Genomic DNA, 17,980 nt, shown 5'->3' with positions numbered 1-17,980 from the left:
CCGCTGTGCACAGACTGTAGGTCTCTGCATGTCTGGCTGTTCACAGACCTCCAGTCTCTGTGCATGTCCCGCTGTGCACAGACTGTAGGTCTCTGTGCATGTCCCGCTGTGCAGTTCTTCCAGCATCCAGAAGTCCTCAGGTGCTGGAATAGTCCGAAGGGTCTGGCTACCATGTCTCTAGCAGTTCACGCTTGTCCAGGGGGAGAAATTGATGAAGATACTCATTTTTGACAGTACTTTTGCAGTTAACAACCAAAATTGCTACTGCTGAATAAGAGACAAGATCTCAAAAGCATTAGGCTGTCTGGCTTAGCCTACTGGCCAGTGGCAGTAAGTTTCTTGTTTAAAACCCTTGAGTATGACTTCAGAGTTGGAATCCATGGGTAAGATTGTTTCTACTTCCAATGTTTAGGAAGATGAAAGAGCATTTTTTTTTATAAGGTTGCTGTTTTCTGCATTTCCTGGCCTACTCAAGTTTTAAATTCCTGGAATCAGGATGTAGGGAAGGATGTATAAGACAGCTTTTGAGATTTATATGTGAAGGTTTTGGCACTTAAAAGCTTGGTACATGTATACCTATAACATTTTATTTTCTTTCTTTTTTTTATTATTTTTTTTTTATTGAATGGTAACTATGTACATTAATGCACTTCTGGGGTACAGTGTGGGGTTTTTCACACACAATCTGAAACACTTCCATCAAACTGGTTAACATAGCCTTCGTGTCATTTTCATAGTTATTATTTTAAAACGTTCACATTCTGCTCTTAGAAAGATTCACCTGTACCCTTGTAAGATAATAACATTTTATTTTCATTCCAGGAAGTTTTACTGATGAAGGGCAGCAGTTTTGTTGTAGACTAGTGGAAATGGATCCCAAAAGTGGCGCTGGCCTCATTGGCTTAGGCATTAAAGCATTACAAGACAAAAAATACGAAGACGCTCTCAGGAACCTAACAGAAGGTCAGTGTTGAGCGTGTGGCCTGAGTTGTGATTGTTATTCAGTCAGTAGGCATTTGTCTTTGAGCCTTTCTTTAAGGATTGTATATCTAAGATGAAACCGAAAAAACTGCCTACATACCCTGGAGTCTTCCTAGGTTTGAATTCTAAATCTGCCACTCACTAATTTAAACTCTCTGGGTCTCAGTGGTCACATTTGTTAACAGAGATTTTACATGAGTCTGAGAAAGAGAGTGTGTGTGTATCTCTTAGGAAGGCTTTTACTTAGTCTTATCAGGTATGATATTTCTAGAAGAACCTATATTCAAATTGAGATCTAAATGACACATACAAGCCAGGCATGCTGATGAAGGGGATGGGGGGAAACTTTTGGCTAAGAGATAAATCTGTGAAATAGCCTAAGGTAAGAGGAAATTTGTAGTTGAGGGACCTGCAGACAGTTCACCAGTTTGAAAATGAAGTCAAGATATGGGGGAGGGATAAGAAGTGAGGAGTGCTGCAGACCTTGTTAAGGACTTTGCACATTATCCAAAGGAAAGTGGAGGGTCCGCAGCGGAGTTCAGTGGGAAGAGTTTTATAGTATGGTTTGTAGTTTTAGAAATCTCCTGGCTACATTACAGAGCATGCATTAGAGTGGATGGCAGGCCCTCACTGTTGTTTGGGGGTAAAGATGGTGGTACTCTGAACTGAAGTGACAGAGATGGAAAAAATGTTTGGAGAGAAATGGATGGGGGTCAATGTGACTTTGTGACTGATAGGATAGGAGATGAGGAAGAGGGGTAGGCTCTCCTGTGGAGAGTGGATGGTGCCATTCGTCTCAGTAGTTACAGAAACCTTGGTTTTTGTGATTGTTTTTATTTTTTCAGGGTTAAAGGAAAACCCTCTCTGCACAGCTGGATGGTATCATCTGGCAGAAACCCAAGTCAAAATGCATAGACTTAAAGAAGCTGTTCTTTCATGCAATCAAGGTATTGTCAACACCTTTTGGGCTGACACATAAGAGTGGCCAATGCTGCTTGTTTTCCTCTTAAAGAATGATTTTTAAAACCCAGGTGCTATAGTTTACATTTTAAATTGCTGACTAATTTAAATTTTATTGAGGTTAAGTAAATGCCAAGTCTATATGTGTGTCTACTAGTGTACTTTTAAACTGACAGTGAGTATTTATCAAAGGTTCCCTACTGTAGTAATTTTGACATGGTCAGTTTAGGCTTGGGTAGAGGTGCTCTGTCTCTACAACAGGAAAGTTTGTGGTATGTCCAGGATCTTCATGGGTTCTTAATTTCTCTAATGCAGACAAGGTAATTTTTAGATATCTTGCAGCCTATTTGAGTGTGATGGGGTAAGGTATGGGGACAGGAAATCATAAAAAGTAATTGGCTGTTCCTGACTTAACCTACCCACTGTAATTGAGAAATGGTTCACCTTGGTTCATTCTAATTCAGCTTTTTTCCCCTTCCCGTATCCTTAATTTATTATGTTCATTACAAATGCTTTGGCTAAATGTTAGTTTTTATTATGTAGTAGATACAGATAGTCATTACTGTGTTTTAGGAGGTTCACTTTTACTGCATGTTATGTGAAGATAGAGATTTTATATTCATATGTGTTCTGTGTGAAATTCAGATCTTTCCTTAAAGAATTCAAGGGAGAATTTATATTTAGCTTTGAATTATTCTTCATGTGTATTGTTTTGGAAATTTATGCTTATTGTATATGCATTTTTTTACATGTTATCATTAACAAGAAAAAAGAATGCTATGGTCATCTTCATTTAGATGTCTTTAATTTTGTCAGCTCTGAAGAACATAGATAATCTGGGAGTGTCTGGTAGCAGTCTTCATCAGAAGGATCTTTGTCTTCGTTTGAAAGCAGAGGCTTTGATTAAACTGTCAGATTATGAATCCTCAGAGGAAGCACTTCGTACTCTTGATCAGGTAGTCTTATCATTGAGATTTTCCCTTCAACTTTAGTTTTAAATCAATAAGGCAACAACAGTTCTCTCCCTACCACAAATATTTACTTGCACAGATTTTGTGCAGAGGTGTGCGTTCCTGCATCTGCACTGTCACAAGTGGTTGGCACACGTGGAAACTCCTTGTGTTACTTGTTGTCCTCTTGGTTGAGTACTTGGTGCTCATTACCTGAGCTGGGTCCTGTCTTTAGCTTTTATTCTCTTTTCTTCTTTTTCCCTTCTTAGGTTATTACTACTTGATTATTATTAATTTGAGATTCTAAGTTTTTTCTTCCCGGAAGTGTTTGACAGATTATTGACAAGAATTTTTAATAGCTTGTCAAGGACAAGGGCATTTTTAGTAGCTTCATGGTAGAGAAGGTTTTTTTTTTTATAAATGTTTTATTCAAAGAAAGATTATTAAAGAGTGAAACTGATGATATTGGCTCAGGGAATTTGAAATCCCCTACTGAAAAAAAACATTTATAAATTATAATAGCAATGTGCCTTAAAGATTCTTTGTCAGATAAAAGCTGCTTTTCGTCTAAAATCAAAATTATATCACTCAGCATATGGGAAAGTTTTCAGGTTTTTAAAAAATCATTGTTGTGTGTATTTCAAAGGGCTTCACATTTAATATTATTTCTTTAAAATTAGAGCACTAGTCAGCATCCTTCAAAAATTAGTGTTTTATTTTATGTTTGTGTTTTTTGTAAATGCTTTATGTAAGTCTTTCCAATAATTTTTTTCCACAAAAAAGACAAAATGAAAGGTGTTTTTGAGAACTGGAAATGTTTAGATCTGAGACAAAAAATGTACAAGATGAGCGCAAATCTAGCCTGTCCTGCTAGAAAGCAAGGAAACTATGAAGGCGACTGGGTATCTGTGAAAGGCTCCGAGCCAGCAGGAGAGGCTCACTGGCTGTGCAGAGCAACAGTAACTGCAGTCTGTGGAAACATTGGATGTGTTTAAATCCATGTGTTCACAATGATACAAAAAAAATCAGCCAACATCTTTGAAAAAACAAATCTTTGGAGGATGCTAGGGAGACATCTGGAAAGAATCAAAGCATTTATCCTGCCCTTCCCGCGTGAGTTATTCTTCAGGATAATCAAATAATTAGAGTAGAAGAAATTTCTCTTTGTTGAAGTATTCCATTTAATAATAGAAGGAATGATAGAATTAGAAGATCACAATTTTGCAATCCCTAATGAATTAATAGATACAGGCATTGAAGATTAATAGGTACTAACATAACAGAAAGAAAGACAGTGTTCTTGCCAAAACAGCAAACCTGAATCAGAGGAAGCTTCTAGACCAGCGGTTCTCAACCTGTGGGTTGCGACCCACAGGAACTGTATTAGAGAGCCACAGCATTAGGAAGGTTGAGAACCACTGTTCTAGACCTAACTACTAATTTGCAAAAAAACATGAGGGATGAAGGAACATGTTAAATACTATGAGAACACATTCCGCAAAATCTAGACTGTAAGAAACTGAAATATAGGCCATATTTTTTAACAGTTAAATTGTAAAAGAGAAAAAAAAAGAGATGGAAGGGAACTTTGTAGATTAAGAGAGGCTTAAAACATGGCAGTCAATTGAAATGTATCTACCTTAGCTGGATTTTGATTAAAACAAATAATTGTTGAAATATTTTATGAGACAACTGGGAAATTTGATAACACAGGGTGTCCATAAAGCTCATATGCAGATTGCAATGTGGAACTGCTCTGCACTTGAGCTTTGTGGACACCCTGGGTCAAGGGTGTGTCGTTGGTTTTGTTGTAGGCCTCATAATGATAATGTGTGTGTGTCATTTAAAAATAAACTTATATTTTCGATATAGGTACTGAAGTATAACATGGATGAAAAGTTATAATATTGGGGAATGGGTGGAGGGAGGGGGATTGGAGGGATCACTTCTGAGGTTTATCTTACAAGGGTACAAGTGAATCTAAGAGTAGAATGTGAACGTTTTAAAACAATAACTAAGAAAATGACATGAAGGCTATGTTAACCAGTTTGATGGAAGTGTTTTGGATTGTGTGTGAAAACCCCACATTGTACCCCAGAAATGCATTAATGTACATAGTTACCATTCAGTAAAAAAAAAAAAAGTAAAAAAAAAACCCAACAAAAATAAACTAGAACAAACCACACACACACACAAAAAAGTTATAATATCTAGGATGTGTTTCAAAATAATCTGAGCAGGAGAGGGAGTAAAATGAGTACATGTATAGATAAAGGAAATTTATCCTCCTAACTCTATAGGAGTAAAATGGGCACACGTATAGATAAAGAAAATTTGCCTTTGAGTCTTATAATTTTCTAACTTGGTGATGCATACATGCAGGTTTATTATAGTGATCTCTCTGTTTATGTATTTGAAATCTTCCCTAATTAAAAGGTTATAAACAATGAAAGTGTTAGTAGTGATGGAAATCAGAATCTCTATGTCTTTATAATATGGTCATTCTTTAATTAAATCAGACATTGCTATGGTTTTATTGAAGGAGATTTATAGCAATTATTTGCAATTATTTTCTAGGTTTCTGATGCGAATAATATCCCTGGACTTTTAGTTCTTAAAGGCTTGATCTATCTGAACAAAGGTGCATTAGATGAGTCTACAAAGGTTGGTTTTTGTATTCAAACTGAACAGTTTTTAAAAGTTAAAAGTGGTTTTTGTTTGGATACGGTATTGACAGATATCTGCTTTCTAGATTATGGAAGACCTTCTCTCTTCTTACCCTGACTTAGCTGAAGCTCATGCCCTCAAGGGTTTGATTCTTTTTACCAAAAAAAATTATCTACAAGCAGAAAAATGGTAAGGGTATATAGATTCCTTATATGTCTAGACACATTAGTTCATTACATTTTTCATAAATTCAAAATGAGTGGGCTTGATGAAGACTCAGTTATGTAAAATCTAAGTCTTACCATTTTTAAGAAATATATTCAGCATGTAGCACAGTAACTATTAAAAAAAATCTGTGATGGGTTTCAGATCTAATTAGCTGATCATAACGTTCAATAAGCAGTTATAAGCAGTTATAAGACTGCTTATATACTTTGAACACTTAGCACAAGGCAGTGTGGAAAGGCCATTGTGCTTTTTTAAGGCTTCTCTTCTTCAAAAACAAATCATTTTTTCTCACCAATCTATATCCTAAAGTAGTGACTTTTTTTCTGATTTGGCATCCTTACATCACTCAAACTTTGTTCCAACTACATCTCCTGATTTCATGTGGGAGTGTGTGTGTGTGTGTGTGTGTGTGTGTGTGTGTACTTACTTTAATACTCCTTCTTACTCCCCTGTGGTGACTTAGTTTTCAGAGAGCACTTGAAAAAGATGCTGATGTTGCTGCATATCAATACCAGCTTGGCTTAACATACTGGTTTATGGGTGAAGAGACAAGAAAAGATAAAACAAAGGCTCTTACCCACTTTCTGAAGGTAACACAGTGCTGCTATTCAATTCTTGGGTGAAATGGCATTACAAATAATTATATGTTAGTTATTTAAACTTACTCTTAACTTCTGTTTCTTTTTTTTTAAGACAAAGTCTCACTGTGTCACCCTGGGTCATAGCTCACAGTAACCTCAAACTTCTGGGCTGAAGTGATCCTCTTGCCTAAGCTTCCTGAGCAGCTAGGTGTGCTCCACTACACCCAGCTAGTTTTTGTCTTTAGTAGACATGGGTCTTACTCTTGCTTAGGCTCTTAAACTACTGAGCTCAAGCTTCAGCCTCCCACAGCACTGGGATTACAGGCGTGAGCCTTAGTCTCTGGCCTTAACTGCTATTTGTGATTTATCTTTCACACATAAGGTTTTGCAAGGATGTTATGTGCGTTTTCAAGGAAAAATTTAAACCATAAAATGTAAAAGTTACTTTTTAAGAAATATGTGTTATAGAAAATAAGGCAAAATTCTCTCGGGAAAACATTACTATTTTTAGGTAATGTCCTTTGTAGTTAAGGGGTATGTTAATCCAGGTGTTTAACTTATTTTTTTAAATGTTTAACATCTGTTAGTCTTGCATTCTTATCTTCATTGATAAGAGCAGATTAACAATAGTTCTATCAATAATTTCACATTTCTTTTACCAAAGAAATTATACTTCTGTTTACTTTGTTTAAATATTGAGGACCAGCTTTCATGTCTGTTTTCAATCTTACATTAAAGGATGTTGTGGCGTACTTTTTATATTTAATAGATTTGTTTCCTTTTTTAATTTGTTTATTTATCTTTAGTGTTTTTAAAGATACTCATGAAATAAACTTTTACTATTCCATTATCAATATTTATTTCAAAAGGCTGCAAGACTGGATACATATATGGGCAAAGTTTTCTGCTATTTAGGTCATTATTACAGAGATGTAGTGGGAGATAAAAACAGAGCCCGTGGTTGTTATAGGAGAGCCTTTGAATTAGATGACACTGATGCTGAATCTGGAGGCGCAGCAGTTGACCTAAGTGTGGAGCTTGAAGATATGGTATGTATAATAACCACTGTTGCCTTTTTGTTTTTTAATCTTATGAGTGTATATTGTGTGTTTTTTTGTTTGTTTGTTTGTTTGTTTGTTTGTTTTGCAGTTTTTGGCTGGGGCTGGGTTTGAACCCACCACCTCTAGGATAGGGGGCCGGCACCCTACTCCTTTGAGCCACAGGTGCCGCCCCTCTTATGAGTGTATAAATGAAAATATTTTTACATATATATACTTGAAAGTTATTATTTTTATTTTTCCTTGTAGATGCAATAGGATATTTTTGCTTCTCTTTATAAATACAGTAACATTTCTTTTCATTGGCAGATATTCAATTATTCCTCACTTAATTGTTGAAACTTGTAGTTTGTTATATACCGGTATAAGTTTAAAAAATTAGAAGTGGGAACACATGAATGTTGCATATTTTTATGATGTTTGATATCTCTAATAATAGTATTTTCTTATCATTAGGAAACTGCCTTAGCTATCCTAACAACAGTAACTCAAAAGGCAAGTGCTGGAACAGCAAAATGGGCCTGGCTTAGGCGAGGACTGTACTATTTGAAAGCTGGTCAACCGTCTCAAGCAGTGGCTGAGTAAGGTTCCTTGTTATATTTAAACTATGTAGATACCAAGTTGGTTCTCTAAATTCCTTAAGTTAAACTTCGTATGTACCCAGAATGACCCCTTGCCAGGTTGCATTTTGAGAAAAGATAAAACAAATTATTTATGGTTGATTGGTATTTTATTGTCTCCAGGGGAGTTAAATGCTGTTCTGTTGTTGAGGAGATAGCTAGTCTGGTGAAGTCAAGTCTTCATAGTGTAGGATCACATGTGTAGTACACTCTCAGCAGAGTTTAAGTAGTGTGAGCAGCCCTTGGGTCATAAACGAGGTAGACTCTGTAGGTTTGTTCTTAAGTTGACATTGTGTGTAAGTTGGAACAGGTACATTTATCTATTACTGGGAATAGCCTCTATTCTTACGTGTGAATCAGTTGGATGTCTGTAACTTGGAAACTGCCTGTATTGTAAAGCTGAGGTATGTGTCTTTGTTGTTCTGACACCACACATTGTTTTGACATTTGGCAGCTTGAAGGACATTTTAAAGCAGCTTTAATAATGTGGTGGTTTGAACTGTATTTAAGGGTAAATAAAATGTACTTGCATCAAGATAAAGTTGTTTCTGATTTATGTTATTATCTGGAATACAGGCATTTTAAAATTTTTGTGATTGGAATTTGATCAGCATTTTAAAGCATGCCTATTATTTCTGCATTTCAGTTGTGATATTCCTGTTGGTAGAAGGTTGGTGGTAGGGTTTATATACTGATGGGGCGAACCAAGATGTACACCTGTCTCACGCGGGTGGAAAATGGAAAACTGGAGTTCTTCCAGATAATCAAGGACAGAAACTTGGGTCAGCGCTTTCCCAAGAGCTGATACTTAAGAATAAGTATTTTATTCTTATATATTTTGAAATTATAATAAAATTTCTTAATATTAAAAGAATTCAAGTCATAAAAGGAACAAGTTTACCTGCTTTAAATAACACTCTTATAAATAGAAGGAGCCATAGATGTATGCGATTCAGTTGAGTTATTTATTTTGTTATTTTCCTTTTATAGGTGGAAATAGCTCTATTACTTCTCATTCTCTTACTGTTTCTTGAAACTTTAGTTTACAGGCAGCCTTGAGGGCAGACCCAAAGGACTCCAATTGTTGGGAGTCACTAGGAGAGGCGTACTTAAGCAGAGGTGGCTACACAACAGCCTTGAAATCCTTCACAAAAGCCAGTGAGCTGAACCCGGAATCCACATACAGTGTGTTTAAGGTTGCAGCAATACAGCAAGTCCTGGGCAAATACAAGGAGGCGGTAGCTCAGTACCAGCTGATCATTAAAAAGACAGAAGATTACGTACCTGCTTTGAAAGGTAATTTCTTTTTAATAGCTCCTTTGACTTTTATAATACTGAAGTATAAAATCTTTGAGTAAATTTTCTATCTAAATATATTAAGTAATTTGAAAAGGACGTTGTCAACAGCAGTCATCCAGTATGAACCTCTTATAGTATAGTTTATGTGGATTTGAATATATAAAGATCAAATCTTGTTTCATAACAGCTGATGAATAGTATTATGGTAGATATTTAACTTTTAGACAAATAGCACGATACCCATTGGGTCTAAAAATGGACCTTTAAAATAAGAATTTCCTGGGCAGCGCCTGTGGCTCAGTGATAGGGCGCCAGCCCTATATACTGAGGGTGGCAGGTTTGGACGTGGCCCCGGCCAAACTACAACAAAAAAATAGCCAGGCATTGAGGCAAGCGCCTGTAGTCCCAGCTAATTGGGAGACTGAGGCTAGAGAATCACCTAAGCCCAAGAGCTGGAGGAAAGTTGTGAACTTTGACACCATGGCACTCTATCAAGGGCGACAAAATAAGATTCTGTCTCTTAAAAAAATAAAAATAAAACAAAAAAACAAAAAGAAAATAAGAATTTCCCTGCTCTTACATTTTGATAATTAATTCACTATACCCCAGAATACCTTAGTACCTTTTAATTACTTTGAAAGTTACAGAAGTTCATTTGGAATTTTTTTTTTTTTAATTTTAGAAGCAACTTGCCTTGTTCTGTAATGATCTGAATTGATTTCAGTTTTTCCATAGGTATCTCTTCTGAACTACAAATTATTTTTGGTAACACAGAGTAAAACCCATCTATAATCTAAGTATTTTGTGATTATATCTGCCCATTTAAGAAGAGGCTAGAGTTAATTGTGTTCACTATATGTGCTTTCCCCCATGTCCTTGTCCTTTTTAAAGAAACAATTAAGATTGAAATCAGATACAAGTGTTATGTTTTAAGTGATATATAGCTTAGGACTTGAAATCTTTAAGAAAAAAATTCTTTTACAAAGCTTTTTACTCAAGAGAAGGAGAGCTCACATTTATGAAATCTTTAGACACTTTAGGAAATCACTATTTCATTTAGTTCTTGTAGTTTGATAGAAAAGATCAAATTTAATACAAAAGATCAAGTCTCAGTTAACAATCATTAATCAGTAGCAATATGACAAAGAGTAGCATTTAGTTGATGTCCTGGTTTTTGAAGCTTAGGTTTTCAGAGGCAGTTGACTTGCCTAAGTCAAGGAAATTCTTAGGTTCCATAGAGAGCCTTTTATAACTTTCAGTGCATGTGTAATTCTTTTTTTTTTTTTGAGACAGAATCTCACTTTGTTGCCCTTGGTAGAGTGCTGTGGTGACAGCTCACAGCAACCTCCAACTCTTGAGCTTAGCAATTCTCTTGCATGTGTAATTCTAACAGAGCCCTTCCATTTGAATTCTTGTCTTCCATTTGAATACTAAAAGTATGCAAGATCATGCTTAAATACAATTTTGTCAAATGCCAGTAAGTGTTATTTTTTTGAAAGTGGCTTTAAAATAACACCAGTAAATCTATTTGAAATTCATTTAAAATGTTTGCTTTATGTGTTTTAGTAACAACTACAAACTTACCTGATTCTAGGTCTGGGCGAATGCCATCTTATGATGGCAAAAGCGGCTCTAGTTGACTATCTTGATGGGAAGGCTGTAGACTACATAGAAAAAGCACTGGAATATTTTACTTGGTTAGTATTATCCTTACTGTTTAATGTGTTTGTTATCTTAATATTATAATAAAGCCAAATTTAGAAAACTCATTTTATGTATTGTGTTAGATAGCACCATTATTCAGAATGTTAACCATAAAGAGTGATAGACACGCTGACTAATTCCACAACATGTACGTTGTGTTAGTTGTGCACCTGGGGAATCAGACATAGTGTCCAGGGCTCTCAGTGAGGGTTGGCTGAGTATATGGGACAGAGGGAGAGGGAGGAGCAGTCTGCTGGTGGAGCAACAGCTCTGCGGCCCAGAAATGAGGCTATTGCTACTTGGACCTGTCGGAAATAGGGCTTCAGGTGCATAACATTCTTTACATTCAGTGCTAGAGGCCTATTCTAGGCTTAGTGATAGGGCTTAAGGTAGGGAAGAGGACATAAACAGTCTGATTACCCTGGAGAGAAACTGTGCAAGAAAAAAGTGAGGTATCTGGTAACAAGAAAATAATCAGAAAAGTTTGAGTAAATTTAGCATTTTGTAGAACAATGAATTCATTCATTAGAACAGAAGTGGTATTTGTGTTAGATGCCACAAGTTAGGTGTATGTTTGAGTATTTTTTGCTCTTAAACATGTTTCTTGTGCTTCCTTCCTTCCTTTTTTTAATGTACTTTGTTTTCTATTTATTGGTTTTTACAGAATGCTGCTTATTTTAAATTTTGGATTAATATAAGGGTACATACCATTAGGTTTCATTGTTTGCATTTGTTAGGAAATGTCCAACTTGTAACTGAGCCCTGGGCCCAGGAGGTGTACCGCGTTCTGTACCTTGAACTCATCAGGCCCCTCCCCACCACTTGAATTTAATTATGTTTTTCCTCACATGGAGGCCTGTCATTGTTCATCTACTAGTTTCAACCAGAATTGCATCCATTTGAACTGAATATGAAATAGAAACTTAACCCTCTTTTGTCTCACTGATTTTATTACTACTTTTTTGTGTCACATAATATAGTTCTTTCCCAAGAGGTTACCATGAAGAAGGCATGCTTTGTTAGAGCTGGTGTTTAGAGTAAATGTGAACTTTTGGATGGTAATACTTTAGCTATAAATACTGCCTTTCTGAGCCTAGGAAATGTTATCCTGGCTAACATGTAACCCAACCAGTTATAAGGTGCTGAGTAAAACTTAGTAATCCCCAATTTTGTATTTATTCTAGACTTGAAAGGAGTTCATACTAGCGCAGTTATTGTGTAAGGATGATAGAAGTCATTTCACTTTACAGATATTTTTTATTGAATTTTTTTTTTTTTTTTTTTGAGACAGAGCCTCAAGCTGTCCCCCTGGGTAGAGTGCCATGGCATCACGCTCACAGCAACCTCCAACTCCTGGGCTCAAGCGAGTCTCCTGCCTCAGCCTCCCAAGTAGCTGGGACCACAGGCGCCTGCCACAACGCCTGGCCATTTTTTGGTTGCAGCCATCATTGTGGTTTGGCGGGCCTGGGCTGGGGATTCGAACCTGCCACCTTAGGTGTATGTGGCTGGCGCCTTAGCCACTTGAGCCACAGGCACCGAGCCTTTTATTGAATTTAAAAGGAGATAAGAGTTCAGGCTGTTAAAATTGCCTCTGTTTCACATTTTTTTTTCCTATTTTCGATTTTATGCTATGAGTTTTGGAGATTTTTCTAACACATTTAGGCAATGGAATTCCAAACAGTGCTGCCTTTCCTTCTGAGTCTCACAGTGAGCTTTCAGTCATGATTGCAGTAACTAATATCATTTCTCAAGAAAACATTGAAACTGATTTTGGCTGGACTCCATGAAGAGAAAAGGCGGTGAAACATGCTCCCTCTGCTTGCCCGTCTGCCAGTAGCAGAGCAGCTGGGAGAGCTGGTTACTGGGTGTGGCTGAAACAGAGGTGTGTCTTTCATTTATAAGATTTTGAGATGAGAAAAATGAGAAGAAATACATAACTGAAATTTTTTTCATTCTAAAAATAAGTGCCCTCTATCACCCTAATTAATATTTTAACATACTTCTGAGCTTATTTATTCAGTGGGCTCATTAATTTTTTTATTAATTTTGATCTCAGAGAATGAAAATCCTTTTGGCCATCAAATGTATTTGATACATTCTCTAACCTTTAAAAATTTGAACTGTGTAAGTACATTTTCTGCAACTATAACAGAATACCACAGTCTGGGTAACAAAGAATAAAAGTTCGGGTTTTTTTTTTTTTTTTTTTTTTTTTTTAACTAAGAAGAATGTATTTCACCTCCATCCAGGATAATACAAAGATGTGAAGTCACCATCTTTTTATGACTGAATATATTCCATGGTACACATATACCACACTTTGTTAATCTGTTCCTGAGTTGATGGTCATTTAGGTTGTTTCCACATCTTGGAGATTATAAATTGAGCTGTAATAAACAGTAAAATGATTTTTTTCTTCTGGGTAGATGCCTAGCAATGGGATTGCAGGATCAAATGGGAGGTCTAAATTTGAGTTCTTTGTGGGTTCACCATTCTTCTTTCCAAAGTTTGCAGTCTCACCAACAGTGTAAAAGTGTTCCCTTCTCTCCACCTCCACCCCAGCATCAGTAGTTTTGGGACTTTGTGATGTGAGCCATTCTCACTGGGGTTAAGTGATATCTCAGGATGGTTTTGATTTGCATTTCTCTGATGATTAGGGACGATGAGCATTTTTTCATATGTTAGCCTTTCCTCTGTTTTCCTTAGAAAAGGTTCTAATCATGTCTCTTGCCCAGTGATAGATGGGATTATTATCTCTTTTTTTGTTGATTAATTTGAGTTCTTTGTAGATCCTAGTTGTTAAACCTTTGTCAGATTTGTAATATGCAAATACCTTTTCCTATTCTGAAGGTTGTCTATTTGCTTGGGGTGTTGTTTCCATAGATGTATAGAAACTTTTCAGTTTAAGTCCCATTTCTTCATTTTTGTTGTAATTGCCATGGAAGTCATCTTCATAAAATTTTTCTCCATGTCGACATATTCAGGAGTTTTTCTCACACTTTCTTCTAGGATTTTAATTGTTTCATGCCTTAGATTTAAATCTGTTATCCATCTTGAATCAGTTTTTGTAAGTTGATTTCAAGAGTTGTGGGTCCAGTTTCAGTTTTTTACATGTGGTTACCTAGTTCTCCCAGCACAATTTATTGAATAGGGATTCTTTTTCCTGGTGTGTGTCCTTGTTTAGTTTATCAAATATCAGGTAGCCGAAAGAAAGTGTCATCTCATGGTTTTCTATGTGGTTCCAAATGTCATTATTTTTGTGTCAATACCATGCTATTTTGACTTGTAATACAGCCTAAAGTCTGGTGGAGTGATGCCGCTGGCTTTGTTTTTATTACTAAGAATTGCTTTGGCTATCCAGGGTTTTTTCTGGTTCCGTATGAAATGAAGAACTATTTTTTCCAGTTCTTCCAAGTATAATGTTGGTATTTTGGGATAAAAGTTTATTTGGCTCGCTGTTCCTGGAGGCTAGGAAGTCTAAGAGCGTAGTGCTAGTGCCCGATGAGGGCGTTCCCATGGCAGGAAGGTGAGAACTAAGACAGAGAAATGTGACTAAACTTGTCTTGAGGAGCCCACTTCTGTGATCAGGCGAACCCACTTTTGATGCCTCATAGCCTATCACTTCTTAGAAGTTTCACCTCTCAGCTCTGTTGCACTGAGATTGAGTTTCCAGCATAGGAACTTCTGAGGGACACTTTCAAACCATCACATGAAGAAAGGCCTAAAAGCAAAAACCTTAGTTTACAGGTGTCAAGTGTGAGAGAGTCACCAGTGCAATGCCTTTGTCATTACTTAGCCAAACCAAAGAGTGTAGTTAATACAATTTAATATTAAAAGTAAATATTTGGTCCTGAAATTGCTTTTATGTATGTATGTGATTTTTTCCTACTTGCAACAAAAATAATAAGCAGTACAAAAAAAAAAAACCCTGTAATATTTCTGGTACTTGACTTAAAATAATCAGTTCCTCACTCTTTGCCTTCATTCTTCTTATCTTCCTATTTGAGAAATAATGTGATGTAATTCAGTTGGGAGAAGATTGGGAAAACACGGTGCTTAAGTAAGGAAGTAGCTCTTAATTAGGATTACATGCACAATTTTTTCCGTTTTAAGTGTAATTCATAATGAGGGAGATAAACTCCATACTTTTTGGAAATAATTTATAAGAATCAAACTATTTCTTTTTTTAGGGCTCTGCAGCATCGAGCTGACGTATCCTGCCTTTGGAAGCTAGTTGGGGATGCTTGCACCAGTCTGTATGCTGTCTCCCCGTCTAAAGTGAAGGTTAATGTTTCAGGAGTCCTGCTAGGTCAGAAAGAAGGAAAACAAGTATTGAAGAAAAGCGAGCTCCTCTGTCTTGGTGGAAGGTAATTTATAAACATTGCCAGTTAATGACATTAAAATTGAATGAAGACATAAAACAAAGCATAACACACGTTTTTATATTTCCATAGGTGTTATGGTCGTGCATTAAAACTCATGTCTACATCTAACACTTGGTGTGATCTTGGAGTTAATTATTATCGGCAAGCCCAGCACCTAGCAGAAACAGGCAGGGACGGGAATGATCTGAAGGAGTTACTGGAAAAATCTTTACATGTATGGTTTTGAGAAATTTTTTATAAACTTTAAAAAAAAAACTAAGTGCTTTTCTGAAAGATGGTTTTGATAAAATGAATACTATGGTATTGTCACATAAAACTACATTTATGTTGATATAAATGGTGCTATTCCAAGAATTAAGAATTAATTTAACGTCTTTTCAGTGTCTGAAGAAAGCAGTGAGACTCGACAGCAGTAGTCACTTACACTGGAACGCTCTCGGCATGGTCGCATGCCACAGCGGTGAGACTTGGGAAGGGCACTCACCTCGGGAGTTTTAGAAGATTGTGTGTTTCCAGTAATAAAGTTCAGTTTCCTCTTTTTCAGGTATTGGAAATTATGCCCTTGCTCAACACTGTTTCATCAAATCAATCCAGTCAGAACAAATTGTGAGTGCTCTTTGTGTCTGTGAAAAAGAACTTTGGAATTTAGTGTTACTAATTTTCTGAGACTTCCAAGTAGACAAAGACCTAATTTAAAAATCTATATGTACTGTGTGTGTTTTTTAGAATCCTGTTGCATGGACCAACTTGGGAGTATTATACCTCGCAAATGAAAACATTGAGGTAACTGTGTTGCCTGTTTGTTCTTTATGTCTCAGCTCTTCATAGCAAGCAGCTTGCCTTCCTGTGGAGAAATGCTTTGCACGCTGTCTCTCGCGCTCTCCCCTATGTTAGCTCCTTCATGACCTTCCGTTTATGCTGGTGAAAGCAGATGGATGAGATTTGTTTTCTACAGCACTCAAGAAACTTCTGCTTTTAACACCCAGTTATGTTGGTTTTTCATTCAGAGATTAAAACAATGCTATTGTGAATTAATTGGGTATTTTCTTTTTATCTACGCACATGTAACGGAAGCCCCTATATCGAGTGTGTTGGTGGGTGGGTGAAGGTAAGGGAGACAATTAGTCCTCTCTAGCACCTTAAATTTAAACTTTCTTTGGGTGATTTAGATTTTGGCTTTAGCAGATATTAATCCCTTTAAATACTACATGTGTATTAAGTTGTACTTGAGCAACTTTCTAGGTTAGAGAATTGAAACTAAAGTAACTGGGAGCATGCTTATAGGTCATGTTTGGAGAATTTCCACAAATCTATAAGTAATACCACATCTGAACTGTTTTGTATTTCAGCAAGTATATTGAATCTAAACCTTTTAAAAAAGCTTCTGTAACATTCTCAGGGATACATTAAATCACTGCAAAAAAAAAAAAGAAAAAAGACTGGCTTTAGAGGATTGTAAATAGATTGAAAGAAAATATTAATTTAGATTTTAAAATGTGTACATATTTTTTAAAAATTTAAATGAAGCATTGTCTTAGTGAAGCTGGGAATGAAGTTTATTATAGCACGGCACCATTGTTACCCATGAGGTTGTTTTTTATGAGAAACATAAGATTGTTTTCTGTTATACCTAGATCAGCAAATAGGTAGCAGCAAATAGGTAGCAGCATCTGGTAAGATTTTTACTGTAGCAGGACAAAAAGCAGGTAAGTTAGTATATCCAGGTGCAGCGTCTCCAGAGCGTGCTGACTGCGTAGTGCAGAGTCATGCTGTCAACAGTCTCTCTCTAGTGGCAGACTAGACGAAAACTTCATTAGGTATGATTTCTTATCCTCCCAGTTAAGCTGAAAGGGAGGGGAAGACATACAACCTTATTTAATCAAACTTATGGATAGTAAATGGATGTGTGATTGGTTAAAAGCTCTGCTGACTATGAGGTAGACACTTATATTGTCCTTTTCCCTGGAGACCAGAACTCCCAAAGTATAGAGAACTCTTGCCCCCAGGAGGGTTCCAGGACCATATAGCTAAAACACTGTTTTAAGCATTGCTAATTGTGCTTGAGCAGTGAAGTTTTAGGTTCATATGTATTTCTGGTAATAGGTTTGATTTTTCTTATTCTCTTACTGTGTGCTTTTTAAACATAAGCAATTTAATATTAATATTTTAAAATGACTTATGATATTTTTTGCCTTTTTTTCCTAGCAAGCTCATGAAGCTTTCAAAATGGCTCAATCCCTTGACCCATCTTACTTAATGTGCTGGATTGGACAAGTAAGATTATAACCGATAGTTGTTAGTGGACCTATTGATATGAACAGCCTATTAGTATAAATTCATATAAAACCAGGTAGCATTGAGGGTTTACTTTGTCCCAGGCGCTGTGCTTAGCTCTTTGTTTATTATTTTAGTTAATCCATCACCAGTCCTCTCATAGGTGTGGGAATTGAAGTTCAGAGTTCCTAAGAGTGTGCCTAAGCTCACACAGCTTATAAGAATTAAACTTTGAGTTTGAGAGCCTTTGAACACCATCAGTCTGACCTTACT

General features: G+C 36.4%; 1 protein-coding gene across 7 annotated transcripts in view; it reads left to right on the top strand.

The window, feature by feature from the left end:
* The window catches only part of TTC37 (tetratricopeptide repeat domain 37), a 98,852-nt gene that overhangs the window by 40,331 nt on the left and 40,541 nt on the right, over positions 1-17,980 (top strand). For all 7 annotated transcript variants that reach the window (XM_023510884.1, XM_023510886.1, XM_023510885.1 and 4 more), the window contains 16 exons: positions 823-963; positions 1,827-1,928; positions 2,758-2,897; positions 5,469-5,555; positions 5,644-5,747; positions 6,250-6,376; positions 7,237-7,416; positions 7,882-8,006; positions 9,088-9,341; positions 10,939-11,041; positions 15,239-15,415; positions 15,503-15,647; positions 15,815-15,893; positions 15,978-16,039; positions 16,160-16,216; positions 17,639-17,707. In XM_023510884.1, the coding sequence (XP_023366652.1) occupies positions 823-963; positions 1,827-1,928; positions 2,758-2,897; positions 5,469-5,555; positions 5,644-5,747; positions 6,250-6,376; positions 7,237-7,416; positions 7,882-8,006; positions 9,088-9,341; positions 10,939-11,041; positions 15,239-15,415; positions 15,503-15,647; positions 15,815-15,893; positions 15,978-16,039; positions 16,160-16,216; positions 17,639-17,707 (1,952 nt within the window). The remainder of the gene's footprint in view (positions 1-822; positions 964-1,826; positions 1,929-2,757; positions 2,898-5,468; positions 5,556-5,643; positions 5,748-6,249; positions 6,377-7,236; positions 7,417-7,881; positions 8,007-9,087; positions 9,342-10,938; positions 11,042-15,238; positions 15,416-15,502; positions 15,648-15,814; positions 15,894-15,977; positions 16,040-16,159; positions 16,217-17,638; positions 17,708-17,980) is intronic.

The sequence above is a fragment of the Otolemur garnettii genome, unplaced genomic scaffold (genome assembly GCF_000181295.1).
Source record: "Otolemur garnettii isolate 467f Iridium unplaced genomic scaffold, OtoGar3 scaffold00017, whole genome shotgun sequence".
Taxonomy (NCBI): Eukaryota; Metazoa; Chordata; class Mammalia; order Primates; family Galagidae; genus Otolemur; species Otolemur garnettii.
This window is presented reverse-complemented; position numbering and strand designations above follow the sequence as displayed.